The 17,456-nt window shown below is 52.6% G+C and overlaps 2 protein-coding genes across 3 annotated transcripts in view; both read right to left on the bottom strand.

Annotated features, from left to right (window-relative positions):
* Positions 1 to 1,549: 1,549 nt before the first annotated feature.
* On the bottom strand, positions 1,550 to 13,386 carry Tomm40 (translocase of outer mitochondrial membrane 40). Of its 2 annotated transcripts, none has more exons than XM_050126339.1 (10): positions 13,272 to 13,293; positions 12,907 to 13,185; positions 12,180 to 12,247; positions 11,553 to 11,645; positions 9,020 to 9,121; positions 8,830 to 8,935; positions 3,491 to 3,613; positions 3,260 to 3,336; positions 3,061 to 3,163; positions 1,550 to 2,095 (listed from the first exon to the last, which is right to left on the bottom strand). In XM_050126339.1, exons 2-10 carry the CDS (start codon positions 13,178 to 13,180, stop codon positions 1,956 to 1,958), a joined length of 1,086 nt encoding a protein of 361 aa, XP_049982296.1. In that variant the 5' UTR covers positions 13,181 to 13,185; positions 13,272 to 13,293; the 3' UTR covers positions 1,550 to 1,955. The 2 variants fall into 2 exon arrangements, with proteins under 2 accessions (XP_049982296.1, XP_049982297.1); XM_050126340.1 differs by having other exon boundaries at positions 1,551 to 2,095; positions 13,283 to 13,386.
* A 1,402-nt stretch (positions 13,387 to 14,788) lies between these two features.
* The window catches only part of Nectin2 (nectin cell adhesion molecule 2), a 33,221-nt gene continuing 30,553 nt past the window's right edge, over positions 14,789 to 17,456 (bottom strand). Inside the window, exons 7-9 of the mRNA XM_050126333.1 lie at positions 17,256 to 17,319; positions 17,015 to 17,101; positions 14,789 to 15,901 (exon numbers count right to left, since the gene is read on the bottom strand). Coding sequence (XP_049982290.1) covers positions 15,629 to 15,901; positions 17,015 to 17,101; positions 17,256 to 17,319 — 424 coding nt within the window. The 3' untranslated portion in view covers positions 14,789 to 15,628. The remainder of the gene's footprint in view (positions 15,902 to 17,014; positions 17,102 to 17,255; positions 17,320 to 17,456) is intronic.

The raw sequence follows: 17,456 nt of genomic DNA, 5'->3' as shown, positions 1-17,456 counted from the left end.
GATGCTAGCGCCCAGAATACTCCTTCCCGACATTTCTTATGGGGGGGAAGAGGGTTGGAGACTTAAGTGGAAAGTGGGGAGAGCTGCGGGGGTCCAGGCCTGTGTCTGTTATGAGGCTAGACTTCTGGGGTAAACTTTAGCCCCCCACCCCTTTTGTTCATTCCTCGGGTACATAAAGGTAAACTCTCCGTATCCCGGGGCTGCAAAAACTCCAGTTCCACTGGGTTTGAAGCAATACACCGAGGCAAGCCCTGGAAGCCCAGATGCCAGGACTTTAGTCCTGCCAGTTTCCAGATGTGTGACCTTGGGGGAAGGAACTACCCTCCCAGAGTACAGGACCCTCAGGATGGCCTCAAAATCACAAGCCAGGATTGTGGGTGTGAGCCACTGGCTTTTCTGAGCAGCTTCTTTGCCCTGAGATCAGAGCAGTTATTTTTGCTGGCGGGCACCTATAGTCCTGGCCATTTGGGAAGCCAAGGCAGGAGGAGCTCAGGGAGTCAGGGTAAGCCCCATGCTAACAACAGTGAGAAAGTAGCAGCACCGGGGTTGTCTCAGGTAGGGCCAAGGTTGCTAGAGGCCTGCCAGGTGCACCAAAGTTCCCTATTTCCAGCTGTTGCCCAGAGAGGGTGGTAGAAGAAGCCACACAGTAAGGTTTGGCACTAGACTGGGCAGGCACATAATCCTACAGGATGGCAAGAGGAGAACACCTTATTCCAAGAAGGGTACAGGGTGCCTGGCCAGGCCCAGGCCTGTTAGCTTTGGCTTTATTGAACACTGGCATGGCAAGAAGTGGGTGTGGTGAGATTTCCGTGGGTGATTAAGGGTCAGCTCCATTGGCCAGCTAACATCCCCAGATCATGCAGCAGAAAGGGTTTCGGTGTTGTTGTCTACAGGGACATGAGCCAGTTTATTTGAGTCTTGCTTGGCATTACAAAATCCAGCACTTTCAGCAGGGAGCCATGAGGAGCACATGACTCCAGCCACAGAAGCAGGACCCAGTTTGAAGTCGGTACTACACCCCACCAGAGCAAGGGCCGGAATGTAGCCCCTGGAAAAGCACTTTGGTGACCCAGCACCTGCCTGACACGTGAGGTCCAGTTACATCTTCAACCAGCAAAAAATAAAGCTGGACACTTCCTTTGTTTCAGTCTGGGAAGGTCCAAGGGCCCCTTCCTTCCCGAGAGCTACTTTCTGTATTGTGCTGAATTTCTTCCAGGAACTTAGTTTCTTCCTGAAGTTTCCGAGACCTCTGACCTTCCTACCCGGAGAAAGTCACCACAAGCTACCACCTCGGCCCTTTTTGGAACAGGGAGGCTCCGGAGCCCCATCTCCCTGCCCCCACCCTATTTGTAGAGACAAAGTCCTCTGCCACCTCTCAGGGTCAGGCCGCACAGGGGCAAGTGACCTGGAGGCACCCTTCTGTGATGTGCACACCAAGTGAGGGTGACTGCGGCTGGGCCAGGCTTTCCCTATCCTGTTACTGCGTACCCGTGACCCTCGGCGCCCCCTGCTGGCAGCCGTGCTCAGCAAGTGGAGAAAATCGAGGCCTCTCAGATTTTTTTTTCCATGTGTATTTTTTGTTTTTTAAGTTTTTTTCTGTAAAATGTCCCGGTTCTTCCATAACTTATAAACATGATTTCTATGGAGGGGTGGAGAGGAAAGTGACGGGCGGCCGGGCGCTCCTCTGCTGCCCTCGGGAGGACAGGGACATCACGTCATGTCTTTCGTCCCTGAGCCTGTCCAGCTGCTTCTGCCGGAGCGCTCAGTATTGAGTGCCTTTCAGATTCCAGAACTCCCTCTGGGACCCCAGGCCCCCTGGACACTATCCCCTGGCACTAGGGATCCTCGGGCGTGGGGTGGATCCCCTCCTTCCCGCTGCCCAGACCCCAGGAGGGAGGGAGAGGAGGGGAGGGCGGCCAGCCCAGTGGTAGTCTGCAGAGGAACGGCGAGAGGGCTCAGCCGATGGTGAGGCCAAAGCCGCACAGGAACTTATTCTTGCGGTGGTTCAGGAAGGCGCAGAGGGACAGCGTCAGGGGAAGAGGCGGCAGCTTCTTTTCCAGCGTGGCACCCACGATCCAGTTACTGTTCACAGAGCCTGTGGGCCAAGAGAGGGGAAGAGAATGGGTGGGTAGACGTGCCTGATCACCTCCGTGGGTAGTCACACCAGCCCTGTCACATGTCAAGCAGCTACTTGGGCCTCTCCTCTCCCAAGCCCTGATCTCTGGGAATGGTGGATTTCCTGAACATGCAGGTGCATGAGAACCTTAGGGGTTGGGCGCCAACTTAGCTGTCCCCAGGGAAAGGGACAGAAGAATAGGACAAGGGTAGCAGGGCTGGACTCAACTGACCCCTAACTGCAGGGGACTGTGGTATTGGAGTCACAAGCAGACCCCAGCATCAGGGCCCCAAAGAGAGCTGTGACCACCTGACTAAGACTCAGATCACCCAGGTTTGAAAAGACCGGGTTACTGCCTAGAATAGAAGGACAGTCTGGATCTGACTGCCACGCTCTAGACTCTAACGGGCTGTTTCCCCACTTGTGTGTTACTTGAGGGAACCTCGACTGAAACGTCTTCAGAAGACCAGTTGGCAGGCAAGCCTGCAGGGCATTTTCTTAATTGACGTGGGAATACCCAGCTCACTGTGGGTGGGGTCGCCCAGGGGCTAGTAGTCCTGGGGATAGAGAAAAGCAGGCTGAGGAGGCCCTAAGGAGCAAAGTCACAAGGCAGTCTCCACGGCCTTCTGCACCAGTTCCTTCCCTGACTTCTCAGTGACACAAGTGTGACGGGAGAGCTGTAAGTCAAAATAAACCTTTCCTCCCCACCATGCTTATGGTCATGGTGTTTCACCACAGCAGCAAGGCAGGAGAGAGTGGAGAGGGCCAGAAGCTCCACGTGCTGCCTTTCATTCGGCAGAAGGGAGAGAACAGGCTAACACTCAAGAGATGTGCTCCCGTTTGGTAATCGCCCTGAGGAATTCACAAGTGCACAAAGGCCCCCAGCACACAGGCAGCTGAGTCACCCCTGTGTTTTACAGGAGGGAAACTGAGGCCTTCCTTACCTTTGAAGAGGAAGTTGGCCTTGGGCAGGTCCAGCTGGTACCCGAAGGAGGCGCTAGTGTCCTGCATCCTGGTGCTGGCCTCGAACTCCACGCCCACCTGCAGCTGGGGAGGGAGGGCCGGCACCCGTGAGCTGCCCAGTGGGGCTCCTGGGCACACCAACAGCACCAGCCAAACTAGGAAGCACTCCCTCCAGCTCACCTGGTCACTGGCTTTGTGGTAATAAGTCGCGTGCATGCCTGCCTGGCCCAGCGTTACTGTTGCCAACCAGTTGTTCACTAGGAGAGCAGAGTTGGGTGAGGGCTGGGTATCAAAGGGATGAGAGCATCTGGAAACTCACAGCCTCACTGTTCAGACCCTAGAGCTCTTCCCTCATTCCGAGGTACAGGCCACAGCCTCCTCCCTCAGACCACAAGCGTGCCCCAGGCTCACGTGTGTATTTCCCAGCTAGAGACATGACAGTGCCCTCTTCTCCAGGCCGCCGGTGGTAGACGAGCTCTCCCCCCAGGGCCAGACACGGCGTGATGCTCTGGAGATAGTGGGCCACGAGGATTCCTGCAGGAGAAGAAGGTGCTCAGACTCCAGGGCCCAGCAGGCCTGGATTTACCTCGCCATAGGGACTCCTCCTGCTAGTAATCCTCAGGACAGTCACCTCCTTTCTGAGGAGCTTCCCTAAGCCAGCAGAGAGGGGTGTACTCCCATGGAATGTGCAGGGATTGAGGCCCTCCCCCCATAGGTGGGAGGTGGGGCCCAGAGTCTTAGCCAGGGTCTTGGTGTGTTCTGAGAAGTGTGACCATGCTAGGACAGAGGTACCCAGGGCTGATGGACTCAAGAGCTAGTATGAGTGTTTCCTCAGTGAGCAGGGGACTATCAGCTTCAGGACAGGATCAACCCAATCTGGGCACCCCTCTGACCACCATTAATGAACCAACCAACCAACCCAGAGGAAATGGAGCCAAAGTCCTGAGTGGTCATCTATAGACAGCAACTTCAAGGCAGAACACCTCTCCACCACAGCTGTAGGGACCTCTGGGAGTAAGGATTAAGCCAGCCCTAAGTGTATCACTAACAGTCCTTAGCTTTGGGGCGCCACTGCTCCCCACAAATCATTTCACTATGCCCAGCCTCCTCTATCTCCAGGAGACCCCATAGCACATAGAGGCTAGGGGGTCTCATCGCAGCACAACCCAACTGCTCTCTCCCGAGAATTTGCCATAGCTCCCCAGTGCTCTGGGAGGATCTGAGACCCTCACAGTAATCTGTGGTGTCCTATGCGCTGGACCAAGCTTCAGAGCTTTGTACGCTTGCGTGACACAGCCTGTCACTGAAGCTCTCCCTTGACCCAGCTGGCTAAACATCTACAAGGCGTGCGTGCCCCAGATCTGATCTCCTTCAGTGCATCAACTGAGACCATCATGGGACACCTGGCTGACACGTCCTCCTCAGCCCTTTCCTAATGGGCTGAATTTGAAGCCTTTTCCTCTTAGGAGCTTGCAGCTCTTTATTCCCTCCAGCCAGGGTCTCAGCATGTGGGCCAGGCATGCCTTGAACACGCAGCCCTCCCGCTTTAGCCTAATATATGACCAGATTAGAGGTACCACCACAGCCCAGTTTTGGACTTAATTTTTTAAAGATGTGTATGGGTGTTTTGCCTACACGTATGTCTCTATGACATGCACACCTGGGCCCACAGGCCAGAATAAGTTAACAAATTGCCTGATCAGTTACAGGTGATTATGAACTGGCATCTAGATCCTAGGAATTTAACTTGGGTCCTTCGGAAAACTAGTCAGTGCTGGCTGGTTCAGTGTCTCTCTCAAAAATGGGGTCTTGTGGGCCCTTGGTGGCACAGGGCTTCAATCCCAGCACTCAGGAGGTAGAGGCAGGCGGATCTCCATGAGTTCGAGGCCAGCCTGGTCTTCAAGAGCTAGTTCTAGGACAGGTTCCAAAAGTTACAGAGAAATCCTGTCTCAAAAAACCAAAAAAAAAAAAAAAAACTAAAAAGAGGGTCTCATGCCAGGTGCGACCTTAATCCCAACAGAGGAAGGTCAGGAAGAGGCAGGAAGAGAGTTTGAGGCCAACCTGGTCTACATAGAGACCCTGCTTCAACAAAGGATCTTGCTATGTGGTTCTGGCTAGCCTCAAACTTGTGGCAATCCTTCTGCCTTAACCTCCCAAGTAGCTGGATTATACGCATGTGCCACTGCTCATGCTCAAGATTTCATCAGTAGTTGTGCAAGCATGTGTACATTGCTTGTACAAGTGTACATAGGTCAGAGGACAACTTGTGGAGCTGGTTTCCTTATGTGTTTGTCACAGGGATCAAACTCAGGCATGGTAGCAAGTGCCTTTCCCTGCTAAGCCACCCTGTTGGTCCTACCTTGTTCTTTGCCGTTTTTAATACTCTCTATGTAACTCTGGATGGCCTGGAACTTTTGGGGATTCTCCTGTCCCCTCCTCCCAAGTGTTAGGATTACAGGTGAGAACCAAGCTCAACAGGCTGAGACAAAGCCTCTCTATGGACTTGGGAAGAGTCCTGGGATTTGCGGTGTCCAACTTTGGTCAGTGTGGTTGCTGAGGACCCAATGCAGGGCTCTACAGTGCAGGGCTCTGTGCATGCTAGGCAATTACTCGGGTCATCAGGCAGGTGCTCTACCATCCAGCCTGTAGTGCTGCAGATGAACAGAGCCCATGGTGTTAATATGTGCAATGACCCGAAGCTCAACTCCAGCCTTCGCAGTCCTGATTCTTGACCTCTCTATCCCAGGCTGCTTAGGAGGCCCTGCCGTTCCTCCCAAGCTTGCCTGCACTGGTCCCCACCGTAGGAGCCCCACAAAGACAGGAGTTTTAAGGACAGCATTGGTTTCCGCAATGTATACTTCTGATGGGCACAACTTGGAGGGTGTGTTGTCAGCGGCTAAACTTGGCACACCCAAGGACAGTCTAGCCAAAGTCACATCCTGAGGCTTAAAGCACAAAAGCTTTGAATGAATTTCTAGTGGGGACACACCCCAGAGGTAGATCCCCTGCCTAGACTCCCCAAGCGAGGGTTTGGGGATGTGGTACAGAGGTGGAGAACCTGCCTAGTCTTGGCTTCCATCTTTAGCACTGCAAATGCATGAACGAGGATCATAAAGCTAGGCACTTCAGAAGTCACCAATAAAATCACCTTCTTCAAGCAAATGGATGAACAAACCTAATGTCCTAATCAAATTGCAACCGCCAAGGTAAGGGCAGGTTTCAGGAGGGCAGGCTGGAAGGCCAAGGTAAGGGCAGGTCTCAGGAAGGCAGGCTGGAAGGCCCCACAGGTTCTACCCTGATCTGCTCAAAGCTGATAGCTCTTTTAGTTTTGACAGAGTTTCTCCGCATGGCCCTGGCTGTCCTGAAACTCTTAAAGATCTGTGTACCACTAGGACAGCTCTGCTGACAGCGTCTTAAATGATTACCAGTCGCCGGGTGTAATCCCAGCACTTGGGAGGCAGAGGCAGGCGGATGAATGTGAGTCCGAGGTCTACAAGAGCTAGTTCCAGGACAGGCTCCAAAGCTACAGAGGAACCCTGTCTCAAAAAACCAAAAAGAAAAATATCAGTCACCTGCAGATGTATAGGTAGGATGCTGGAGGGCAGGCATCTGTGTTCCAGCCAGAGACCCTACCATCCCCAAAATGCCAGTAAACCACCCTCCCCCCTTTTTTTTAAAAGATCACCCCCTCCTTCTTTTGCCTCTTGGCTGAGGTACTGCCATTTTGGAGTAGCTGTCTTGTAAAGAAAGATAAGGCCTTGTGTTAGAAGCCATCATAGCTGAGCCAGCCAGAGGGTCCCCAAGGCGAGAGCCTGCTGACTGCCATCCCTGGTACCTGCAGTGGAAGGATCATCAGCTCCTCAAAGTCGTCCTGACTTGCACTTGCACCCGTAGCATGCACCCACACACAACAATAAATAAAATAAAATAAAAAAAAGCCAGTCCTTTGAACTCGCTTTGAGCGGGACTCCTCCTAAGAGTAACAAATGCATCGTACAAATATTTGGAGGTAAAACACATGCTTGCAGGTAGAGCGGCACACTCTAATTCCACCACTCAGGAGATAGGCAGCCAAAGCTCTGTTCAGCTCCAAGCCAGTCCTCAAGAACAAAACCATTTTTTTATGGTGCTGGGACTAGAACCCAGGACCTTGCTCGCAAGCACCTCACTGCTGGACCCAGGCAGGTGTCAAGCCATTCCCATCTACACCTGACATCTCTGTGCTCTTTATCTAGAGTCCCTGGGATGGACAGAAAGAGGTGGACTCTCTGCTCACTACCCCATCACCAGTACTTAAATACACTGTATGGGGCACACTCAGCACACATTCAATGCTCGAACAAGACAGGTGAGCAGCCAACTTCTGTCTGCAACCAAAAAAGAATGGAAGCTGGGCAGCGGTAGCGCACGCCTTTAATCCCAGCACTCGGGAGTCAGGTGGATCTCTGTGAGTTTGAGGCCAACCTGGTCTACAGAGCTAGTTCCAGGGCAGGCACCAAAGCTACAGAGATCCCTGTCCCCCCACCAAGAGAAGTCCAGATATCAGTACCCACTTTGACCTGTCTGGTTGTTCCTCGTCGGGACATGGCCACCCTGTGCCACCATTCCACGTGCTATTGCTCCCAAGTCCATGTCTCACACTAAGAATAGTTCCCATCACCTGGTACCCAGCACGTGCCTGCCCTGACAGTGCCATGAGCCCATGAAGGTTCACCTGTGTCACTAGGGTCCACATGACCAAGCAGACAGCAGCAGTCCAGGGTTGAACTATGTCCCCACCCTCCCTCATCGTCACTGCTCCATGAGGATAGATCAAGGTTGTCTTTTAGCACACCACATGCCCTCCCCTGATCATTTCTGCTTCCTCTGCATCTCAGTGGGTCGTGCTGTTTGGAGAGGCCCAGGAGGCGTGGCCTTGCTTGAGGATTTGTCACTGGGGGTAGGTTCTGAACTTTCAAAGCCTCATGCCATTTCTAGTGTGGTCTCTTTGCTTCCTGTTTCTGTTGCCATGCGTGCCACTTGCTGTCATGTCTCACTGCCATGACAAACTCTCTAGATCTGTAAGCCATGGCGCTTCTACCACAGCAGCAGCCAACGCTCCAGGCTGGCCTTCACCAGCACCAATCTGCCGTGTGCCTGAGTACAGGTTGAGTATAGGTTTGTATCACCAAACCCACATTTATTATTAATTTATTTTTGGTTTCTCTATTTCAAAGACCACCTCACTATGTAGCGCAGACTAGCCTTAAAGGTGTCCTTCAGGGGACCCAGATCCTATGTCCAGCAGCCACAAGGTGGCTCGCAGCAGTCTAATCCCAGCTCAAGGGGGCGGATATGTTCTTCTGTCTCTCAGGGCAGCAGGCAAACACCATACACAGCAAATAATTAAAAAAAAAAAAAAAAAAAAAAAAGAACATGTACCCTCCCTAAAGGGTTCCAAGCCTGATCTTTGATCCTCCCCAGCCCTGGGATTACAGGTGTGACCACACCTGGCCTTTTGTTTTTTAATTCTTTTCTTTTTTTTTTTTTTGAGGCAGGGATTCATAGCAGGAACACTGCCCTGCCTTAGCCTTGCAAGCACTGGGATCACAAGCTTGTCTGACAGCCAAGTGTCTCAAGTCGTTCCTTCCTACTCTGCCATCCCTCAGAGGGAAGCATGGGAGACCTCAAGAGACAAAGTCACACGTGCCTTGTAGGGAAAGGGGATCAAGGCCTCAGGACCACCCATGAGCCCCTCCCCCACCTCTTACCTGAACCCACCAATACATCTGGGTTCCCTAGGGTGACAGCAGCCGTGAAGTCAGAACCCCGGTACTCCCCATCCACCTGCCAGTTCACGAACTTTGACTGCTGGGTCTGTGGGGGATGGGCAGTGTGAGGACCATGGATGAGGGAGCACCTGTGAGGGTGACAGGCTACACACACCCATGCACGACTCACCTGGATGGCCATCTTGGACCTGAGGCCCGGGCTCAGCTGATGGATGACCTGTGCATTGAGGCTGCCACTGTTGTCCATGTCACCTACCAGCACGGGAAAGGCCTGTGGGGCAGAGGGCAGCGTAGAGGTCAGAGAAGCAACACAGCAATAAGTCTAAGCAAGAAGCCCCTCCTCCAAGAAGCCTCCTCAGTGCTTGCCTGTGCCCATTTTGGTCCCCTCAGCAATACAGCCCCCTCTGGAACTGCTGGATTGTGAGCCCAATGCTTCTTTCACGGCTCATCCTGCCAGGCCGATAATCTGGGTACTGATTAGCTGCGGCTTTATTTTTTCTTTAAAGTTTCTCAAGCCCTGGCTTCTCTGAGTAGCCCTGGCTGTCCTGGAACTCTGTAAAGCAGGCTGGTCACAAATGCAGAGATCCTCCTGCCTCTTGAGTGCTGGCATAAAGGGTGTGTGCCACCACTGCCCAGTTACTCTCTCTCTCTTTAAGATAGGGCTTCGTGTTGCTCAGAGCAGCCTCAAAGGAACGCTCTTTGTTTCCGCTGCTGAGATGAGCACCAGCACCAAAAGTTAACTGGGGGAGAAAAGATGGACTTTGCCTTCTAGTTCCACAGCACAGTGCATCACTGAGGGATGCCGGGACAGGATCTGAGTGCTGAGGCCCTGCGGGTGCTACTCACCCGTTTGCTTATTAGCCTTGCCCATAGCACCCAGGACCACCAGTCCAGGGGTGGCACTGCCCAATGAGCTGGGCCCTCACATCTATCATCACTCACAAACACGCCCTGCAGTCAATCTGGGGGTGGCATTTCCAACTGAAGTCCCTCTTCCCAGATGTCTGCAGCTCGCATCAAGCAGACACACACCAGTCAGCACACTAGCTGTGTCACACAGGATACTTGTGACCTCTTAAGTGCTAGGTTACAGGTCTGATCCACCAGCATGCTCTTTGGTTTGTATGTCTGTTTACTAATTTATGCAAGTAGGTCTTGCTATGTGGCTTGGGCTTGAACTCATATTTTGTAGGCAGGCTCTGCTTCCTGACTGACAACACAACCTCCTCAGGGGTCTTCCATTCCTGCCACCATGTCTTCTCTGCCAGGATGGCATACTTCCTCTCCAACTATTACAGGCCACTTGCTTCCCACACCCGGGGACTTCCCAATCTCCAAGTAATGTCACAGTTCAGTTTTGACTCCTAAATATCTACCCCCTCTACTCTCCAGAACACATCTTGAGGGGCCAAGAGATGGCTCAGTAGGGAGGTCAAGGCGCTTGTCACCAAGTCTGAGGACATGAGTTCAATCACAGGACACACAAGGTAGAAGCAAAGAAATGACTCTGCCCCCACAGGCCTCCCCTCACACAAATAAACGTAAGTTAGCATGCACTTCATGGCTTTTCTGCCTCCCAACACTAGGAGCCTCCTACAGATGGGCAGCCAAGCAAGATCCCCTAGCTACTCTAAAGCAGCTGCAGGAAGCATTTACTCCTTGTCAGTGGCCAGATCTGGAGAGCTGATCTGGAGGTAAATAGTGGAGAGAGTTTACAAAAGAAAAAAGTATCAGGCACGGAGGCACAAATCTTGAATCCCAATACCTGGGAGACAGAGGCAGAAGGGCAAAAAGATCTCTGAGTTGGATACCAGCATGGTTTACACAAAGAGTTCTAGTCCAGCCAGGCCTTGGTAGGTTAAGTAAGAACTCTCCTACACACAAGATGAGAACCACGGTTCAAATCTCCAGTACTTGCATAAGCACCAGGTATGGCTGCTCATGCCCATCACTCTAACACTGCAGAGACAGTGGGTCCTGTGAGCTGGCTGGTCAGCTACTCCAGCTAAGACGGTGAGCTTCCAGATCAGATGCTCCGTTTTGGCCTTTGCAAATGCAAACGCTGCATACTTCACGCAAAGTGCACACATTAAGTGTCGTGGATGTAATTCAGTTGGTAAGAATGCTTGCCTAGAATGCCCTGGGTTTGATTCCCAGCACCAGATAAAACCCACACATGATGACTTATTCCTGAAACCCCAGCACTTGGGGAGACAAAGACAGTTTAAGATCATCCTCAGCTACAGCTCAAGCCCAGCTGGGACATGAGACTTTGTCTCCAAAAGCAAAAAACCAGAATAGGTAACATAAGCAGACTCAGGACCAGTTCCTACCCCTCCCAAAACTCCACATCCCACTATCCAACCCCTGCTAGGGCAGCAGGAGCAACACATCCGAAGCAATCATCTAACTCCATTTCCTCCCCTTGCCACATTTTTCCGTGGGTCTCCAGCGCCCCCTAGAGGACGTCCAAGTACAGAGTCTGACATTCCTGGTCCTATACCTGGTTCCCAGCATCCAGGTCATCATCACTGGGTCTTGATTTATCTGACCCCCTCTTCAATCACCCAACCCAGGACCAAACAAAGAACAAGTACACTAGGGATGCTGCTGCAGGAGGGAATCACCTGTCCTAACACCACCTCCGAGCCTGTCACTTGTCCATTATTCCCTCAGTGGAAGAATGACCAAAGAAACCTTACCTCTGTGGGACTCAGCTGCTTCGTCCCCACGTACGTAACCCCAAAGTGGTAATTGGACTCCCCAATTGTGCCGAGGGCTACTGTGTGGGTCACCTGGGGGAAGAGAGTGAGCTATGTATGGGGTCTTGGCAAAGCTGGCTTATCCAAAGACAGAGTTTTGGGGCTGGGCAGGGAGTGAACACTGGGTGGCAAACCATCCAACCCAGCAGCTGAACAAAACAAACACCAGGCTTGGCTGGATAAGATTAAGAGGCACCTAGGGAGAAAAGTGGGGCTAGAGTGGGGTACACACCTGTCGTGGCACCCCGGCTTGAGGCTGCAGGGTAAGAGGCACCTTTGAATTTTGGGCCCCTAAATCCAAACCTTCCCACTCCCCCTAGAGTAGCCATCCTGGAATGTGTGAGACTCTTATTGCTCATTTTCCTTTTATGTTTGATACAGGGTCTTGCTATGCATCCCAAGGCTGGCCTGGGACATAGGGTCTTGCCAGCTTCAGCCCCTGCCAGTGCTGAGATCAGAAGCGTAAGCCACTAGAGCGCAATCTACTTGTCACCTACCAAAAAACCCAGGCCTTTAGGAGCATGAGGGGAGCTGTATGCATGGAGGGTCATGGCACCACAGACTCACCTGGAAGCGGTTACTCAACCCTTTGTTGACTGTAAGTTTGACACCCTCCATCTGCACTGGAAACAGCTCTGTAGAAGAGAGATGCTGTTACACTCCAAATTCCTCCTGCTCTGCTCCCAGCCCCAGCTCTCTCCGGAGACCCACGTCTCACAGAACATCCCACCACTAAAGGAAACTGCCCAGTGAATGGTGCGGGGCCCTCTGGTTGTTTCTAAAACCCAGTGCAATCACCTGGATTTAGGAAACTCACTTTCTGGCCAAACTTCTCATCCAAACAACGAGGATCCTCACCATACAGAACTGTTCCAAGTATTTTATAAGTTAACACGTATTTTGGCATCAAAGATAGAAGTGTATCTCTCTTACGATCAAAATGATTCTAGGCCAGGATCCAGATCCCTTGGGTTGCACCCCTTACAGGAACATTGGGGCACACCTTGCTGACACTGTGACCTTGGGCCATAATTCCTTTTCTGATCACACACACTAATGAGTCTGGCGGTGTTGATCCCGGGGCTCGCAGTGTCCAAGATTTCTCTCTCCTGCTGTGGCATTCTTCCCCAGGGGCTTCTCCATCTGATCGCAGTTCCGAGCTCCAAGTCCAAGGTCCCACCGTCCCATCCCATCCACAACTCCTAACATTCTGTTCAATGACTGCAACGGTGCGCGCCAATCCTCCGGGGTCCTTCCCCTTTCCCTCAGGTAAGTTGGGCCCGGCATCCCTCACCTTTGCACTTCCGGTGGCATTCCTCGAACGTGCCCGGGTTGGGCAGGCAGCCGCAGCCCCCATCGTCCGAGGCCCCAGCAGCGCCGCCGGTCGCAGCCCCGGGAGTCCGTTCCGAGCCGCGGCCCGCGCTCGACCCTGTGCCCAGGCCACCCCCGAGCGGCGGCAGCGTAAAGCCGGGCGGCGAAGGCGGCGGCGGCGGTAGCCCCACGAGGGACGGCGTAGGAGGCGGCGGTGGCCCTGCGGGCGGAGAGCTAGCGGCCAACACGTTCCCCATGGTATCTGCGAGGGGAAGGGTCAGAGGGCAGAGGTCAGGGGCCACACACACTCCCGGATGCGACCTCAGCCACCTCCCACCCAACTCGGACCCGGTTCTCACTGGCGGCGGCGGCAGCGGCGCCTGTTCCCGGCCTGGGCTCCGCTCCTACCCCGTGCGCTCCGCGCAACCGAACCCACTGCCGCCGCCGCGGCTGTCTCCCCGCCCCATGGAGCCCATTGGTTAATTTTTCTCCAAAATCCGTCCATCACGCGCAAAGCGGGACTTTTTATTGGAGTTCTGGAAGGAAGTACCACCCACCTCGCTGAAACACCCATTTCTATTGGTTTTCAATGTCAATCGGTCAGTGCCGCTTCTTCGCCTTTCCCATTGGCTGGCATAGCCCATGCCCATTGGTTCACGACCCCGCGGGTCTGGAACTGTCTCTCCATTTGTCGATGTCGCTCGCTTCGCAACGCCCATTTGCTCATTGCCCCACCATCCTCCTAAAGGAGCAGAGCTCCGCCCCAGAAAACGCCGTAACCATTGGGCAGTTTTGGCTCATCTCGCACTCTGATTGGCTACGGTATGTCTAGTGGGCCGACTTCAGTGACGTTTCATTAGTTATCTCATTGGCTCAGGTGCCGGGGTCAAAGGACGTGGGCCGAGGTGCGTTGCACCGTAGACGCTGCTAGGCAGCAAGGTCAGGTCCGGTGCCCCACCAGGCACTGCGGTGCAGGGGCTGGGTCGCCGACTGCAAAGCCGGAAGTGCGACCCCTTCCCACAGTGCCTCGGGAAAGCCTCAAGCAGTCCTGTGAAGAGTGACCCGCGTTGACTTACCCACAATGCCCGCCTTCCCCTGACCACAGCTGCCTCGGAGCCCACCCCTTGTGTTACCCAGCATGCCGGCCGCTCCCGCGTCACCGCAGCTTCTATCTTTGGCCCATTCATTCCTTTTCCATTACCCAGCATTCATTCTCTCATTCATTGCGCTTCATTTCCTCTACTCTGTTTTGCCCATTTCTGCCCGTTCACTTTCACCATCCTTCCGGCCTTTCTCTAATTATCTGTCTTGTCTTGGAATCTTTTACCTCCTGGCTATTTATCCATTACACCCACATTCCTTGTTTCTTCTTATCTCTTTGCCTCTGGCTCATTCATTTAGATAAATTACCCATCACGCTTTGGGGGCTTTTTGAAAATATTTTCCCCAGGACTTATTTTTTAATGACATCCCCCCCCCCAACTCTCTAGTATTTCCAAGCTGACCTCAGCGTCTCAAGTACCCTTAGCCTATTAACTGCCATTGACTTACTAAACCTAAGCCCCTCTTGGCTGGTTACTGGTGTGCTTATCTGTTTCCATTACTTTGAACTGTCAATCGTTAGGCAGCTGTTTTAGCCAGTCCTTTCAATACAGTCTGCACGTCTGACGCCTCTTGCATCCCTGTCATTTTGTTTTAGTTGATGCGGTTTTACTTATTACTATTATCAATTTCTGGGATATCTTTGGTCTTTGCGGAGGGGACCAATTTTGTATTGACTTATAGCTCTCTGATTCCTTCAATCCCCAGCTCTTACTCATTTCCCTCAGGTCCTATCCCACTATAAACTCACAGAAAACACAAGACTTTATCAAAGTATAAATTCATATTTTGTAGGAAATGCTTACAAAATAATATTGCCCAAACTCCCAGCCCAGATGCCCAGATGCCCCATCTCATACACATGCCAACCCCCTAAAGAGGGATGTGTAATCCCCTTCCATTAGATAGAGGACAAAAGGATTCAGTAGTCTTCAAGATGAGAGCAAATCTCTCAAACCTGGGGTGGCAAGGCACACTTGCATTAGGCTCTCTCCTCCAGCTCTGGAGACAGGAACTGGGGTACCGGGTGATGAGAAGAGGGTATGAACCCTGAGATTCCTGCCTGCAGGAGTGGGTGGAGATGGGGAGGTCCTAGCTTACACAGGGGAGTCTTCTCCTTTTCACCTTTGGGAAGGAGGGTGGGGAGGGCTCAGGTGAGCTTCTGCTGCCTGGAGGGCTCAGGTCTGAGCAGCAGGGGGCCCCTGATCCCCTTCTTGCAGACCTGTGGGGACTCTATTGCCTGAGGGCAAGTCCAAGGTCCCAAGTCTTCTTTAGGGGTAGGTGAGATCTAGGTGGGCAGTGAGTGGCAAGGTCAGACGGTCACAGTCTTAGGATTCCTTGAGGGGGTCAGAGGTGGTGCAGAAGGACTCTCTGAGCTCCCTGCCACGGGAGATAAAATTCCCGGGTTTCCAGCCACACAGGTCTGTCTGGGTCAGAATCATAAGCTGGAGGTCACAGTGGAGCTACTAAGAAGTCACAGGTGGATTGCAGGGATGATAGCTGACCCTGGCTTGTCTGGAAGTCAGAGTGTCCTAGATCACTGGTGGGAAGCTGGGGGGGAGGGGGGTCAAGGGTGAAAGGTGAGAGATCAGAGGCCCTGTGCCTCACACATACATGGCCCGTGACACAAAAAAGTCTTTGCCTTGGTAGGAATCAGAGGGGCTGGGGTAGGACAGGGCATCATAAATAGGATTAATTTTATCCAGGAAGTCTTCTTCCTCCTCATCTTCCTCCTCGTCTTCAAGATCCAGGGAAACCCCCTCCACAGTAGAGGGTACTGGAGGTACCAGAAGAGAAGGTCCCAGGCCTGTGGCTCCCAAAAGCAGGGGCCCTGACCGCTCTTCCAGGGTGGGCAGCTCGTGATACCGAGGCGTATCCTACAAGTGGTGAGCAAGCAGGAATTCAAGGTCACCTCAGTCTCAGGATGGCATTCCCTGATCTGCCCCTTAGTCCAAGATTCCTGACCATCCTTTGCTAAAAAGACTCAACCACCCCACTGTCGTCCTTTCTCCCTGGACGGAACTGCTCAGTATGGCCATCCTGCCCAGCACTGGCTTCCTCACCCTGCCATTCCTCTTCCTTGATCCCTGAACCCAAATCCTTACATTTGACCTCTTCTGTGGTATGTTTGCTTGTTTCTTTCTTCTAGGCTGGCCTTGAACTCGTAGTGTTGGGATAAGTGTGCACTCTTGTGAGCTGCTTGATTTTTGTATTTTCAAACACATACACCATGCAGCATAGGATGGGCTCAAACAGTGTAATCCTGCCTCAGACTCCCAAGTACTGAGACTACACCAGGCTTGACAGTCTATTATTTTGGTTATTGAAAACAATTTTCGTGCACACGCGTGTGTGTGTGTCTATGTGTGTGTGTGTGTGTGTGTGTGTATACACAAAGGCCTGAAGAGGGTATCTGACCCTCAAAGCTGGAGTCCCAGGCAGTTGGCAATGGCCTAGTATGTGACACAGACCCTCCCTCAGTCTCCAGCTGTGGTCCTCACACACAGCAAGTGCAAAACTGCTGAGTCATCAGTCCTGCTAGTCTCCTTGGCTATTTTGAAACAAAGTCTCACTCAGCCTTGAACTATGTAGCCCAGGTTGGTTGAACCCACTGTGATTCGAATTCTTGCAATCCTCCTGCCTCAGCTCCCCAAGGGTTGAGATTACAGGCAGGAGCTACCAAGCTCTGGCCTCAATCTTTATTTAACCCTGAGTGCCAATCAGGGCTTTAACCCTCAAGCAGCTTTGACCTCTTTACTCAACTCCTGACCAGACCTCAGAGAAATGTTTCTATCATAGAGGAGACCCCAGGGGAATGTTGTCTCCATCATAGAGGGGACCCTAGGGGGATGTCTCCATGATAGTACCTCTGCTGCAGGCACAGATCCTGGGCAACTCAGAAGCCCTAAGTCACTCTACTCTACTCAGCCTTGACCCCCTGACTCTTAACCCAGCCCTAAACCCACCGTAGTTTACCCAGGAACTCCCACCTGATCAGCACAAGAGACACCAGCATCGAAGTAGGGCGTCTTCACTGAGCTGTGCTCTGAGGCCCCCAGAGTGAAGAGTTGGGAGGGCTGTGGCATGACATAAGAGTAAGAAGTCAGGACCCCTCATGGTGGCCCTTCCCAGACAGCCCTGTCCCAGCCCAACAGCCCCCTCCCACTCGACCCCAGGGAGGAAGAGTGGGAAGGGAAGTAGGGTAGCTGGGGCTCTAGAGGAACATCTCACCATTTCTGGTTCTTCCAGCTTGGCCTTGGGGGTTGGTGGTTTATAGGAGGGAGGTTCTTCCAGTCTGCAGGGGTCAAGGGTAGGAGTCAGATCAAAGGATGCTACCCCCCCCCCATCCCCAGTTTATTCTTTTACAGGAAATCTGGCCAGGTATCAAAATGCTGTTTTTTTTTTTTTTTTTTTTTTTTTTTTTTTTTTTTT

This window comes from Alexandromys fortis, unplaced genomic scaffold (assembly GCF_014885135.2).
Source record: "Alexandromys fortis isolate MF-2015 unplaced genomic scaffold, M_Fortis_MF-2015_v1.1 scaffold_240, whole genome shotgun sequence".
In the NCBI taxonomy this organism is placed as follows: domain Eukaryota; kingdom Metazoa; phylum Chordata; class Mammalia; order Rodentia; family Cricetidae; genus Alexandromys; species Alexandromys fortis.
This window is presented reverse-complemented; position numbering and strand designations above follow the sequence as displayed.